We start from the raw sequence: 14,598 nt of genomic DNA, 5'->3' as shown, positions 1-14,598 counted from the left end.
TATTTTATTTTGCATTTTTATTTTGCCATTTCTAATTAAAAGCCAATTATTTGGTTCTTGTTTTGGTTCCTGTGTAGAACATTCAGTAGGACTCATGTCTGCCACTAAATCGAGCATGACAAACTAGCACAACGAGTATGACAAGCTTCATGCGATACGAAAAGTAAACTCACTGCAACGAGCCATGCAACACCCTGAAATGGCAATTTCTTTCTTGGTAGCATGCTGGAGTGGTCCAGACGGCCTAAACACAGACTGCTCGTGGCCCTGGCCACCACTCTATCAGCCGAGCAATAATATTGTAAACACACCCACCAGCCGATGCGAGCTATGTAGTCGTAGGAGGGGGGTTCGTCAAAACGTAACGTTATGACAGGGGTCCTTTATTGCGAGGCATGAAACCTTGCCGATTTGATACGATTAAATGAACTCATCTTACCTTGCTGTGTAATTCCGCCGGAGAAGTCTAGACTTATCGTTAGCACTACAACGTTGCTGACCGATAGACAATCAAAAGCATGATGGTTTTGGTGATGTAGCGTTACAGCTTGGTTATAACTATTTGAGACATACTGCGAGCGACTGACAGCACATACTGAACGTCGCTGACCCAGTCATTAGGATTAGCCTATTTCCCCAGGGCCAGGTAAAAGGGCATATTTCAGCGCTACAGCGTTGGTAATTTGATGCAGGCAGACAATGTCAAGCCCATGTGGGTCGAATTAAAACTCACATAATGTCAATTGTAAAGCCCACTAGACTAGCGCAATAATGGGGTACTAGCCTTGTTTCTGATATGATTCCTTCAGCTTCAACTTCCGGTAATTTTCCCATTCTACTGTACCAAAATAAAAGCCATTAAGTCAGCTTTGACCCTTAGTTGTATTTATTTATTTATTTATTTTATTAAGGGTTAAATGTTTCATATTTTTTCAGGGGAAGCCTTTGTAGAGGCAGGTGTGCAAAGATAATCTTCTACAATATTTACTATGGTGAGAAAAAGGCATGATGCTACAGACTTCCAGGCTCCAGCCCACACAGCAAGTGATTCTGTGCCTACTCTAAAATCATTCCAAATTGCAATGCTGGATGTGAATGCTGAATATGTGAAAAGAAGTGTTTGAATAATTCTATCCAGGTTAAAGAAATCCCTCTTGGTTAATGGCAAATGACAAGGGCAGCTGCATCCAGAATAAATCAAAACAACATTATTGCTGTGTGACTGTGGCAACATTAAAACATTGCACAAGTCTGTTGTACATTAACACAGGGAAACAACAACAGTCTCTCCCAAGCAGTGGACTGAATCCAGGCTATTTTGCCAGGAGAAAGACATCTACCTATTGACTAAAAACAAACAAACAAACAAAAACAAATAATATATCACTAGGCCTATTATAAAAACAAATAATTGCGATTCATAGGCCTACTATTACTAATAACAGTGTGTTTATTTATGTATAGGTGTTTGGTTATTGACATAGCTCAGGTCATACAATATAAATGGCCTTACTTTCGTATAGCTGGATTCAGTGGGGTTTCTCCTCTTCGCAGCAGTCTGGAATCCTGATGTGTGGGGATGAGTCTTCTATCTCTCCGAAGGCTGCTAAGCATGCTGTAGCCTTTACTCCGGTATTACCATCTGCTTCAGCCAATCACAAGATTCAAAACAGAAAAATGTCAGTAAGACATGGCCCCCTGTTATAAATCAGCTGTTACCAGAATGGCAATGACCAAGTAATAATAGGCCTATATTAGGCACAGGGCTCTAAAGTAACACCTAAAGTAACACCTGCCAACTGGCCAAATGCTGGTGAAAATACAGTTGGGCTGGTAGCAAAGAAAACTTACTATCCACTTTGACTGATAGTCTGTGTGTGTGTGTGGCTAGTAAGATTTAACATCTTCTAGGCAAATTAGCTAGTTATGAAAAATGTTAATTTATAGCCCTGATTAGGCGACAAAAGGCACTGTGTAATGTCATGGTGTAGTACTATTGTTGCCTGGTTACCACCAGACCTAATCACAAGTGAGATAAGGTCTGGAGACCTGCCTACTGTAAATCCCGTAGGGGGTGTGTGGTTTGACGACAGCTGTTTATTGGGCGTTACGTAGGCCTATGTGTATCATTTGGCATAGCCGTAACCAATCGCGTCAAATTCAAATGAACTGCGGTCATCGCCTTTCCTTTTGTTTTTGTTTTTTTAGGGGCTTTTATGCCTTTATTTGATAGGACAGTGTGAGATGGAGACAGGAAGCGAGTGGAACAGAGAGACGGGGGAGGATTGAGAAATGACCCCCGCCGGACTCGAACCGGGGTCCCCATGAATGCAAGCCCAAATGTGGGGGGCTTCCCACTGTGCCCCCCACAGCCATCCCCTTTCCATGCCTCCTTGCTTTCTGAGAGAGACAGGGACCATGACCTGGTACCCTCGCTTAGGGTAGACTCCATGCTGTCTTACAGGTTGGAACGATTGTGCAAAGCAACATGGGATTTCCCAGGCTAGTACTATATTGTCTTTCCAATTACAATAACAACGTTCCCCTGGTGGAACTGTATGCATGTAGCCTGGCCGCGCCAAAAACCCCTACAGCAAAGCTGTGCCCCCGGGAGCAAATTCATTTTGCGGCCACTAGGGGCGTCTAGATTTCTAGGCTAGGATGCATGAGGATACCTGCCTCTACCCCCACTAATGCTGGTGTTATAACACAAGCCTCTATTCTTGTTGTCTGTGCATGTGTAAGCGTTAATAAGTAGGCCTACAAGTATCATGAATCCGTGTTAGTCTTTACTGCACAGTGTGTGTGTGTGTGTGTGTGTGTGTGTGTGTGTGTGTGTGTGTGTGTGTGTGTGTGTGTGTGTGTGTGTGTGTGTGTGTGTGTGTGTGTTTGTGTGTGTGTCTGTGTGTCTGTGTCTGTGCGTATGTTTGTCAATGTCTTACCTATATTATGTTTATACTTTAACTGCACATTGGAAAATGGTCAAACACAATTTCAATTTACACTGCTGCATATATTTTTGACAATGACACCTTGACTTTGACCTTTCAAAAAGTCCTCACCTGTCACCTTGCACGGGTGATGACTAATCTCTTGACTGGACTCTGTCTTTGGTGAGTCTTGGTTCAGATTGCTTTTCTTTATTTGTCTTTTTCGACTTTATTTGATAGAACAGTGTGAGAGGTGGACAGGAAGCGAATTGGGAGAGAGACGGGGAGGGGTCGGCAAAGGACCTGGGCCGGCAATCGAACCTGGGTCAGCCGCATGGCAGGAGTGTGCCCTACCGGATGGCCACGGCAGGGCCTTTTGTTCAGTTTCTATTCTGGATATTAAGCCCACCTGGGAAACTCCAACTCCCATTGTCATTGTGACACAGCACTCAAGTGCACACAGTGAAATTGCATTCATGCCAGCCTCACCCGTGCAAGGGGGCAGCCCCCAATGGCGCCCCAAGGGAGCAGTGCAGGGGGGCGGTTCCATGCTGAGAGTAAGGCTTATCTCAGTCACGGAGGAGGATGGGGGAGTCGGAGAGCACTGGTTAACTACTCCCCCCACCAACCTGGCAGGTTGGGAGTCGAACCGGCCACCTTTGAGCCACAAGTCTGACGGCATAACCGCTTACATGCAGTCCATTTACCATTCCGGCTTCCAGGGTCCAGTAGGCTATAGCTCAAACATGTAATGACTTGGATGGGAAGGGTCCTTAGGGTCCTCATTCAAAGACTAGACATTTTTCTTGCAAACTGAATTTGCAAACTGAATTTTCAGTGAGCAAGTGTTTTTTGGGGGTTTTTTAAAATCAGTTTAAAGTGGCTTACGTGATCACAGCTTTCAAGACAATGGATGACAATGGATTTGTTGTTCTCCATAGTTTCCGAGGGATAGACAATTGTCCTTCTGTTATCAGCCACCACATCCGATGCAGTAAGTTAATCAGAGGGCATATTGTTTCATTAAACTGAAGTGAAAAAAGAGCAACTTCCTCCACATTTTGAATATCCTCTGTCATTGACCTCTGTTGCAGGAGAAACAATATGCTTAAGCCTGTTGAAATCATAACATCATACCTTTCAATTCATAACAACATATCATATCTGAAAAAATTGAATAGAATAGATGTTCCAAAAAAAAGTCAGGCCATGATATACCTGTGGGCTGTGGAATTGTGAAAGTGAAAGCCCATTGGGAAACTCCAACTCCCATTGTCATTGTGACACAGCACTCCACAGCACACAAGTGAACACTGCACACTGCACACAACAAAATTGCATTTATGCCTCACCCGTGCAAGGGGGCAGCCCTCAGTGGCGCCCCATGGGGAGCAGTGCGGTGAGACGGTACCTCAGGGTACCTCAGGTACGGCTCAGGGTACCTCAGTCATGGAGGAGGATGGGGGAGAGCACTGGTTGATTACTCCCCCCACCAACCTGGCGGGTCGGGAGTCGAACCGGCAACCTCTGGGATGCAAGTCTGACGCCCTAACCGCTCACCCATGACTGCCCTTGTGAGATTGTGAGATGTCACTAAGAACATTTGCATTTTCCCCATCATGTCAATTACTGTATGTCTGCCCTTGGTCCTCACACGCTAACAGGAAGTGGTTTTCGCTTGGACAATGTGTCTGCATTGCCTAAATGCCTACCATTGAACCATTAGATTTTCAGCAAGAAAAAGTCTGATTCGACGCACATTGACAGACGTAGGTCAGAGGCCTATTAATACCCTGGCTACTTCTACAATAGTACGTAGACCTAGATGGCAACCACCTCATTGCAGATTTGCTGCATCCATGTTATAGGCTATTCAAGGTCAACTCTATAGGGTCAGTTGGGGATCCAGCAAAAAAAAAACAATAGAATGAACAGTTGAAACAAAATCACCCCTACTTTAGTGAAGCCTGAGCTGTTATTCACAGTCTAGGGCAGGGATGTCAAACTCAGACCCAGGGGCCAAAATCTGGTCTGCGGGTTCATTTTATTTGGCCCGCAAGATCATTTCAAATATATATAACAGTTGGCCCCAAAACACCATTAATATACACCGTAATAAGACTTGAACATGAAATTTGCTATATCACAGAAGTATGAGTGGGCCTAGTCCACTGAAATAGCTCACACACCCATATGCAACAGAATATACAGGTACATTTGAACTATGATGGGAATATGTTTGTGAAATTGAAATTGTGACTTTTAATTGTGTGTATGCACAATTTTACTATTAATTTTAAATACATATTCAGTTTGGCCCGTGACTTCGTTCCAGATTTTTATTTTGGCCCTCGGTCAATTTGAGTTTGACATCCACAGGGCCTCTGTGGCAAGGGGCTGCATGCCTAGACAAGATGCTAGATCAGAGCCATGGCTCTTGGCCTGCTATGTAAGTCACAACCCTCATATGACTTCTACAGCTGAATTGGAGACAGCCTACCTGGTTAGGAGAAGTCTGCTGTCCAGAGGTGATTTGACACTCACCTCTTCCTCCCATCATCATCATTAGGCTTTTTCCTTCATGTTGTAAGCTAGTGATGCAAACTGAAGATGGTTCCAATCCACCATGAAAACTATGTGCATAATTGGTTACAGTTACAGGAAATAATAGTCGTTTCAAATAAACCTCCCACATCAACCAATCAGTCGGTCCTCTGCTCCTCCAAAACACAGTACAGCGGCAGGGAAACCGCGTAAAATCGAGGAGTATGCCTAGGTTGTTCTAGAAGTCTTATAAATTGAGCTGAGAAAATCCATGTGTTGCTAAGGAACTATTGTTTTTATATGCAGTCTATGTAGGGCTTTCTTCACCAAAACGAGAGTCCATCCGGACAAAAGAGACTCCGAGAATGTCAGTGAATTTGTCTGATTACTTCAAGAACTATTTCGGCGACAACCTTCGTGATAAGTTGCAGTAAGTAGGCCTATCCGTCTACCTCCGGTAAACCCGTTTTGTTTAGAATTTTGCTTGCCGCCACAGTTGCCGCACCTGCCACCTGGCTGGCTGTCGATGATGTTGCGCTTGCAATAGCATCAAGCACGTCTGTGTAGCGGCAGCCCATGAATGAAGAGTGTGTAGGCTAAGTAAAACAGGACCAAGTTTCAACAAATTCCCAACAAAAAAGAACAACAGCACAATTGCAAAAAAAAAAAAGGAAAAAAGAAAAGAAACAAAAAAGACGGAAAGAAAAACGATTCGATGGTCAGCATGTCTCAGAATTGATTGGATATCTATATATAAAATATATAACCTAAATATAGGCCCGTTTCCATGCATTTCCTTGCAAGTGCCTATAGAAGTAGGTTATAAAGTAAGCCTAGGCCAACTTTCACATTCCATACCCTATTTCAGCACACTATCTGACTGAGGTGTGTGTTGTGTTGGTTGTGTGTGTGTTGTGTGTGTGTGTGTTGGACACTCAGACGAGGTGGTCATGTTGCAATTTGATGAATACTGAATAATTAGGCCAACTATAAGCTCACTGCAGTTGGCTTGGGTAGTTTACTTTTCAGCAAAACTTGTGCAACTGCCTGCTCTCTGTGCAGTGTGCACATCATAGCATGCATTAGGCCAGTGGTTTTCAAACTGGGGGCCGGGGACCCCTGGGGGGCCAAGAGGGGATGCCAGGGGGGCATAATTAAATAAATTGAATATCTTAAGAAAGGAATATATAAATAAATAAACCATTTTCCCCTCTTTACAATGTTTATAGGCATAAGTTAGTATAGGTCTTAATTAACCAGTGCGCTCCCCCATCCTCCTCCATGACTGAGGTACCCTGAGCATGGTACCGTCCTGCCGCACTGCTCCCTTGGGGCGCCATTGGGGGCTGCCCCCTTGCACGGGTGAGGCATAAATGCAATTTTGTTGTGTGCAATGTGCTGTGAACACTTTTGTGCTGTGGGGTGTTGTGTCACAATGACAATGGGAGTTGGAGTTTCCCAGTTGGGCTTTCACGACATCTCCAAGCTCACACTGACATGGGGAATTTTCCCCCCTCTCTTTTCTTCCCCAGCCAGGCGACTTCCCAGGGCGATGACAGCGTTGCGCCTTCCTCCCGTCTGCTCCAGAAGCGGCGGGAGGCCAAGCAGGTCCACAGTGCCATGAGGAATCAGAAAGAGGTAGGCCTGTTGTGTCGCCTACTGTGGTATTGTGTCACCTATCATGGTATGAAGCTCAATTGTGATGGCGCATGGCATTTCAATGCATTCTGGTTATCATAATTTTGCATTGCACATGTGACGGCTTACGAACCACGGCCCGTGGTTTGTGCAGTGATGTGCCCTTCCTGCACATGTAGTATGGTCTGGTACCCAACTATTACTTAATAATAATAATAATAATAATAATAATAATAATAATAATAATAATAATAATTGGGAAAAACTGTTTAGTGTTCATACTGTTGCGAAAAAAAAAGCAAACTACCCATGCTGAAAAGACATTCATGACAACGATAAAACAGGCACAGTGAAATGAATTGTAGCCTGGTGTTTGGTCATATTCTGAAATAGTGATGGAAGTTTGCCCTGTATCCCCCTCTATGCTGTTACCAATGGGAGGTCCCGACTCCCTTCTAAAAGGTAGATCTAAATTTGCACACCCTGTCACAGCAGGCCTGAGAAGGAATGAATGACACTCTAATGCTTTTATCTTTGTTTTAAAAAATATTTTTTATCTGCTTATTTATTTATTGCTGCTTGCACATCCTCCCATCATGCTATGTTCATGCTATGGGGTAAACTGGGAAACTGACCACTGTTCATGGATGACATCTGTCCTTGTCCAACGTCCAAATGTTTATGTTACAGGAGAATGTGTTGTTTGGGGTAAATGTGCTTTGGGAATCTGACTGTATTGTGTTTGTTTTCATGTCTTACGCTCCTCTCACTACAAGAAATGTCCTCAATGGGGGACAATAAAGCCACGACTACACTCTATTCCAGGGGTGTCAAACTCAAATTCACAGTGGGCCAAAATCTAAATCTGGGACGAAGTCGCGGGCCGAACTCAAAATTCAAAAAGTATTGAAATTGTGCATGCACGCACATGCTTACAATACTCAAATGATTACATCTTAAACACTCAATCCCAGCTGATATTGTAGTTCAAATGTGCATGCAGTCTGTTGTAAATGAGTGGAAGACATCACTGATGCACTTGTATGAACATGTGACACCCAAAATGTCATGTTCAAGTCATATTAAAGTACATTAATGTGTAGGGGGGGCAATTGTAATACACATTTGAAATGATCTTGCGGGCCAAATAAAAAGACTCCGTGGGCCAAATTTGGGCCCCGGGCCTGAGTTTGACATCCCTGCACTATTCTTACAATTTTCTGTTCTTCTTGTTGTCAACTCAGGACTTTGACACAACGTTAAGGGCTTTGCGTGTACGAAAGGATGAACTGCATGGCAAGGAGGAACAGATGCGAGAATATCTGCAGAGGTTTGACAACTTCTTAAAGGTGACAATCAGGGAAATGAATTCACTTTTTTTTCATCACAAGCCAGATTTGTCTATTAGATGTTAATTGTAGAAGCCAAGCATACACTCACTATCAAGTGTCTAGTAAGTTGTTCTTTTCTACCAGCCAAACTGAATTTTCACCAGCATGGTCGGTTGACTGGTGTTAATTACGAGCCCTGTTGACAACCTCTGCCTGTGCTGGCTCAATATCATTGCATTGCATTAAGTAGCCAACTGTAGGTCTGTGATGGAGTGACTCACTCCATCATCATGGGTTATAACAAGTGTGCTCTGATTTCCATATCATGGTGTAGGGCAGTGTTTCCCAACCTTTTTTGTCTTGGGGACCCCCTAAGCCATTTCGTTGTGCCATAAGTACTCCCTGACTAAAGTTCTACATTGATTTCTCTATCCCAATGTGACTATGCTACATACATTTGTTAAAATTACATTTTTCCAAGTACCCCCTGCAGTATGTTCGCGTACCCCTTGTGGTACACGTACCCCTGGTTGGGAAACACTGGTGTAGGGAATAGGCCCGCCGGCGACATCTGCACAAAGAGGCTGCATACAATTTTCATAAACATGACAACATCATCAGGGAATTTAGAATTGGGTTGATGTTATCTGATATTTCCATTACAAATTCAAACCTTAAATTACAGTTTCAACAATACTAATAATAGAGGAAGATGATAAAAACACACAATTTTTTCTGAATATTTGTGAAAATGGACAACCGTATCTCACTCATTTCGTGAAGTATTCACGAAAAAAATATTAATTTCCGTGGTGCATTCACGTTATTGCCCGCCTTTCGTAAAGTCTTCACGAAAATAATAGATTAATTTTCACGCTGCCTATTCACTTGAATTGCCCGACTGTTGCCTAGCGACCCACTAGTTTGATGCCCTTTCAGTAGCCTACCGTCACATGGTAATCAAACATTTCAAACAAGCAATTTAGGGTTAGGTTTAGGGTCAAGGTTAGGGTTAAGGTTAGGTTTAGGGTTAAGTAGGGTTAAGGTTAGGGTTAGGTTTAGGTTTAGGTTTAGGGGACATAAGGCGTAAGTACCGGTCGTCGAAAGTGAGTCCCGAGTGTAGCCTATCAGCAGTGTTCTGTCAGCACCCCCTCCCCGCCCCTGCAGACGTTTGGATGACCATAACAGCAGTGGGGCAATTCAAGTGAATAGGCAGCGTGAAAATTAATCTATTATTTTCGTGAAGACTTTACGAAAGGCGGGCAATAACGTGAATGCACCACGAAAATTAATATATTATTTTCGTGAAGACTTTACGAAAGGCGTGAGATAGGGCTCAAATGGATATGTGGCATTTTGGAAAAGATCTGTTCAAATCTTCCTCTCTTCATCTGTCAGGACAATGAGATGAAGCGTTGTCGTGCGGTGCGTAAAGCGGGCCTGGAGAGGGAGCTGACCAATCAGAAGATGGAGGACCTGTGTCTCCTCCAGAAGGAGATGAAGGCCCTCAACCAGCAGCGAGAGCACCTGGAGGTGCAGGTGAAGAAGAACGCCATCTACCCAAACTACCTGCACCGGGTCACACAGATCAGTGAACAGGTAGGTGGCGTTTTAATCTATTCAGGGGAGGGGAACCTATTTCTTGAGGGCCGTTTACGGCCCTTAGCCGGCCCCGATATCATTTTGATGTTATGCAGTTTCACATAAAATATGGCATGTTCTGGAGAGAAATCTTAGAAATTGTATTTGCAATACAATGAAGTTATATTTTCAGGGGACCTATTGAGGGTGGGGTCTGTCTGTTGTAAAGGTGGCCGCCTTCAATATGGGCCTAAAGTGCAGGGTTGTGTTCTTTTTAGTCTAGATTAGTGTTTCTCAACGAGGGCTCTACAGCCCCCCAGGGGGCGCTAGGGAACCCTATGGGGGCATTGAGAAGCAAACAGCTGAGAGGGGGTGGCGGTGCTTAGTTGCCATTAGGGGGCATTAGTACGTTTTATTAGGGGGCATTATGTTGCCTTCACGGGCTCGGGACCTCTCGAGGCAGCTGACGACACTGTTCACATGACAACCGAGTTCTGGAGTTTGGCGCATGAACGCCACTGATCCCGGAACAATCGGGAATCATGCCTGTTTTGCTTTGGTCCTATTTTCTTTTTTCCACCTCCACTTCTTGAGCCTCCACATCCACGACATATCATTTTAGCTGAAGTAAGCTAGATTAAACAGTCAGAGACCAGCATTACTGACATATGTGCATCTGCAATTGAATTACATTAACTGGTGTTGTTGATAGTGATTACAAGATGATATTTTAGCATTTATGATACTGTTTACATGCCACTTGCATGCATGGACACCATGTCGATGATGCGTGTCGTCACACAAAACACAAGCTCGGGAACTCGTTGTTGTATACTTCCGCCTGAGATCAACCTCGATAATTATCAATCTGACATTGCGTCACCAAATGTTCACTCACACTTCACTTTCCCAAGGTTTTAGGTCGGCTTTTTTGGGATTCTCTACTTTTTGAACGAGCCATTAGTCCGCTTTGGGAGGCTTCTGATGAGGTCAAGGGGCCGTTGGGAGGCTTCTGATGAGGTCCATGGGGCGTTTATTCAAGAAGGTTGAGAACCGCTGATCTAGATGGAGCAAAACACCCTCAGTGGAATAACAACACTAGAAGGGAATAAAAGAAAACGTGGAAAACAACAATGCCAAATGCTTACTTTTTAACGATGGGCAAACCAGATTTGGCAAACCAAAACGAGGGACATTTCCCTCAGAGGTCAGCTACCCAGCTCATATGCTAGAGGAGTAAACTACTTCACAAGATGTTAAACGCAGTTGCACAATGCAGTGCAACTTGTGGGTATTGCATTATTAAATTGCTTACAAAACATAAAAAAGCTTTGAGTAATGAAAGTGTTCCCGCAAGATAATAACTTGACTTTGAAGTTTAACATTTGTTGTGTGTGTGTGTGTGTGTGTGTTTGTTATTAATTAATTAATTAATTAATTAACTTTTTGTTTGTTTCAATATAAGTTCCAGGAGGCACGCCAGGTAATGTCTCGATACGACACCCTGATCCAGACCCGCGAGGACCTGGTCCAAACCACGCAGCAGAACCAGGACTTGACGGAGAACGCGCGGGCTCAGCTGAACCGCTACATCGAGCAGAGCAACGACACGCTGCTCAACTACAACAACACGCTCGCACAGCTGCAGAGCAAGCTGGACCACGCGCGCGAGGAGGGCATGATCTGGGTAGGACAGTTACATTGACATTACATTGCATCTTTCAAAAGAGGACATAATCAAGCCAACATCACAAGCAGATACAAAGTGCACAGGAAATATACAGAACAACACGTGCAGTTGCAAAGAGGGGTTAGTTTTTTTGTTTGTTTTTTGTTTTTAAGAGTAAATAAAGAGTAAATAACGAGTACACACACAAACACACACACACACACACTAACATTGTTACATAGACATACAGTTACATTGACATAGTGTTTCTCAACGGGGACTGTACCATCATCCAGAGGGGGAAGTAGGGAGACCGTAGGGCAGGGCTAGACTGGCCATCTAGCTATGCGGGCATTTCCTGGTGGGCCCAGCACCCTCATTTGGGGTGGGCCCCTATTTTCAGAAAAAAATGTGTGAAATGTGAAATGTGTGAAATGTGTACATTTTTTTTTACATTTCTGAAAATACGAGTGTGTGGGGCCCACCGGTGAGTCAGTTCTGCGCCGCTAATTATGAGGGGCCCCTTTAAGCCAAAAGTGCCCGGGCCCTATTTCTCCCCCATGAGGGGCCCCTTTAAGCCAAAAGTGCCCGGGCCCTATTTCTCCCCCATGAGGGGCCCCTTTAAGCCAAAAGTGCCCGGGCCCTATTTCTCCACCAGTCCAGCCCTGTCGTAGGGGGCTTTCTGAAGTGGGAGCGTTGGTAGGCTTATGATGAGGCTTATGATCAAGGGGGCTTCGAAAACATCATGTTAACACTTCACAATTCGGAATTAAATATCTTTGGTAACACTTTACTTGACGCCTGTGTCATATGCATGTCATTACAGTGTCATGACACAGTCATAGTAGATAAGTCATAAACATTATGTCCATGTCATAAACATTTTATTACTGTTGGCCTTCAGTGACATTTACCATAGACCAAACTTACACTTTGCCATAACCAAATGTCACTTAAGGCCAACAGTCACAAAATGTTTATGACATGGACATAATGTTTATGACACGTGCATAACTGTGCCACGATGACACTATTATGACACTGTAATGACATGCCTATGACACTGGTGTCAAGTAAAGTGTTACCAGATCTTTTGTGTCTGCTCTGCTCTGCTCTGCAGGAGTCCAGGTGGGCCCACATTCAAAACACGGCTGCCAAGAAGACGCTGCTGCTCGGGACCATCAAGATGGCCACCCTGAACCTGTACCAGAGCGTCTGCAAGCACTCCAAAGAGACCAGGGAGAACCTAGTCACCCCCGAGGACACGCCAAAACAGCTGGAGAAGGTAGCGATTCACCTTTCTCCATTCATGTCTGGATATTCTTCTTATAACATTGAAAAGGGGAGGCAGTCGTGTGAGCCTCTTCTCCTTTCCAGTGATGTTTGTCCCACTGTTGTGCACCTGCAAGCTGAGGGATGATGCGTAGAGTCCCAATTCTTCTTATAATGTTTATTTCTTCTTGTAAGAAAATGAAGAATGTGGGTGTTGAAAGAAGTTTAAGTGATCATTATTTTGTGTATCAACTGTCACAACATGGACAATTAGAAACCACAGTATTCATGTGCTATTCCACAAAGGCAGTAGGGCTGCACAATTAACCGAAAAGAATCGAAAATCGTGATATAATCGTGATTTCGAAATCGTGATTTAATCGTGGCAATGGTGACCTACCTTCGAGAGCCTCCTTGAAGCCAGAACATACTGACGGGCTGGTGTTTCTGGGCAGAAATCTGTTCACCTATGTTTCATAATATTGTCTACGACAAAATATATTACAATTCATTTTATTTTGCTCATCCCGTATATAAATCATTCTTGGTTATATTTCATTTTGTTATATATATATATTTTTTTAAATAAGCAAAAATCTATAATCGTGATTAATAATCGTGAATATGATTTTGACCCAAATAATCGGGATTATGATTTCTTCCATAATCGTGCAGTCCTAAAAGGCAGTAATGTATGTCTGTCCATTTCATACACATCAACACTGCTGCTGAACATTAATCATAGTATGACTCATTGGAATAATAGTGTAATTGGCACACCCACGCTCCACTGTTACATATCAGCATCAATCCTCTTTGTGTGGTCTTACAGTATACGTATTGTAGATACAGGGGTGTACAATGAAAGACTTCAAAGATGCACCAGCAACACGCGCACCAAGAATTTCTCCTTTGTTGAACTCTGATATGTCACCCATAATGTTGTGTGCATTGCAATATTTTGAACAAAACCGTGCTCTTACCCAGTTAATTGAACCTTCACACTCTGCTCTTACTGGTGAAATGTGCAATTAATGGAAGACTGGCCACCAGGGTGGTCCAATTTATCCATGAAACTTCCCACACTAAAATGACAAGTTTCAGGTTCATTGTAGGCTACACCCCCTGTACTTCATTGTACATTTAGAACTGATACGAGTTGAACATTTGAGACATTTTTCCACAACTTTTTGTGTTTTCCCTTCCAGATTCAGATGTTCCTGACAGACCTGATCTCGATCTGGGAAGAGGTGTCGAAGCAGGTGTAGCCCAGGACAGGATCCGTGACGTTTCTTAATATAATGCAAATTAACTTTTTCTACTATTAAAATCTTATTTTCACTTTGACATGTTTTTCACATCTGTTTTCCCAACGTTCATCCAGGATTACACATCCAGGGTTACACACCCAGAGTTTAGTGTCTAATTTTTTATTTTATTTTTTATGGGGGGGGGGTAATGGAATCCTCATCAGTGTGTATCTAGTGTGTTTGTAAACCATATACAACTCAAATACTATTCCATGACATTTGCCAACACCATGAAAGAGATGCAGAATACTCGTGATTATTGGAACACACTACAGGCACTTTTCCACTACTGGTTTTCTGGTAGGTCTACAGCTCAACACAAC

The 14,598-nt window shown here is 43.5% G+C and overlaps 1 protein-coding gene across 1 annotated transcript; it reads left to right on the top strand.

The window, feature by feature from the left end:
• The first annotated feature begins 5,758 nt into the window (after positions 1–5,758).
• Positions 5,759–14,312, top strand: LOC134456524 (coiled-coil domain-containing protein 42-like). The gene is made up of 7 exons (XM_063207907.1): positions 5,759–5,904; positions 7,007–7,112; positions 8,357–8,461; positions 9,842–10,042; positions 11,490–11,711; positions 12,814–12,978; positions 14,174–14,312. Exons 1-7 carry the CDS (start codon positions 5,840–5,842, stop codon positions 14,231–14,233), a joined length of 924 nt encoding a protein of 307 aa, XP_063063977.1. The 5' UTR covers positions 5,759–5,839; the 3' UTR covers positions 14,234–14,312.
• The last annotated feature ends 286 nt before the right edge of the window (positions 14,313–14,598 follow it).

The sequence above is a fragment of the Engraulis encrasicolus genome, chromosome 10 (genome assembly GCF_034702125.1).
Source record: "Engraulis encrasicolus isolate BLACKSEA-1 chromosome 10, IST_EnEncr_1.0, whole genome shotgun sequence".
NCBI classification, from domain to species: domain Eukaryota; kingdom Metazoa; phylum Chordata; class Actinopteri; order Clupeiformes; family Engraulidae; genus Engraulis; species Engraulis encrasicolus.
This window is presented reverse-complemented; position numbering and strand designations above follow the sequence as displayed.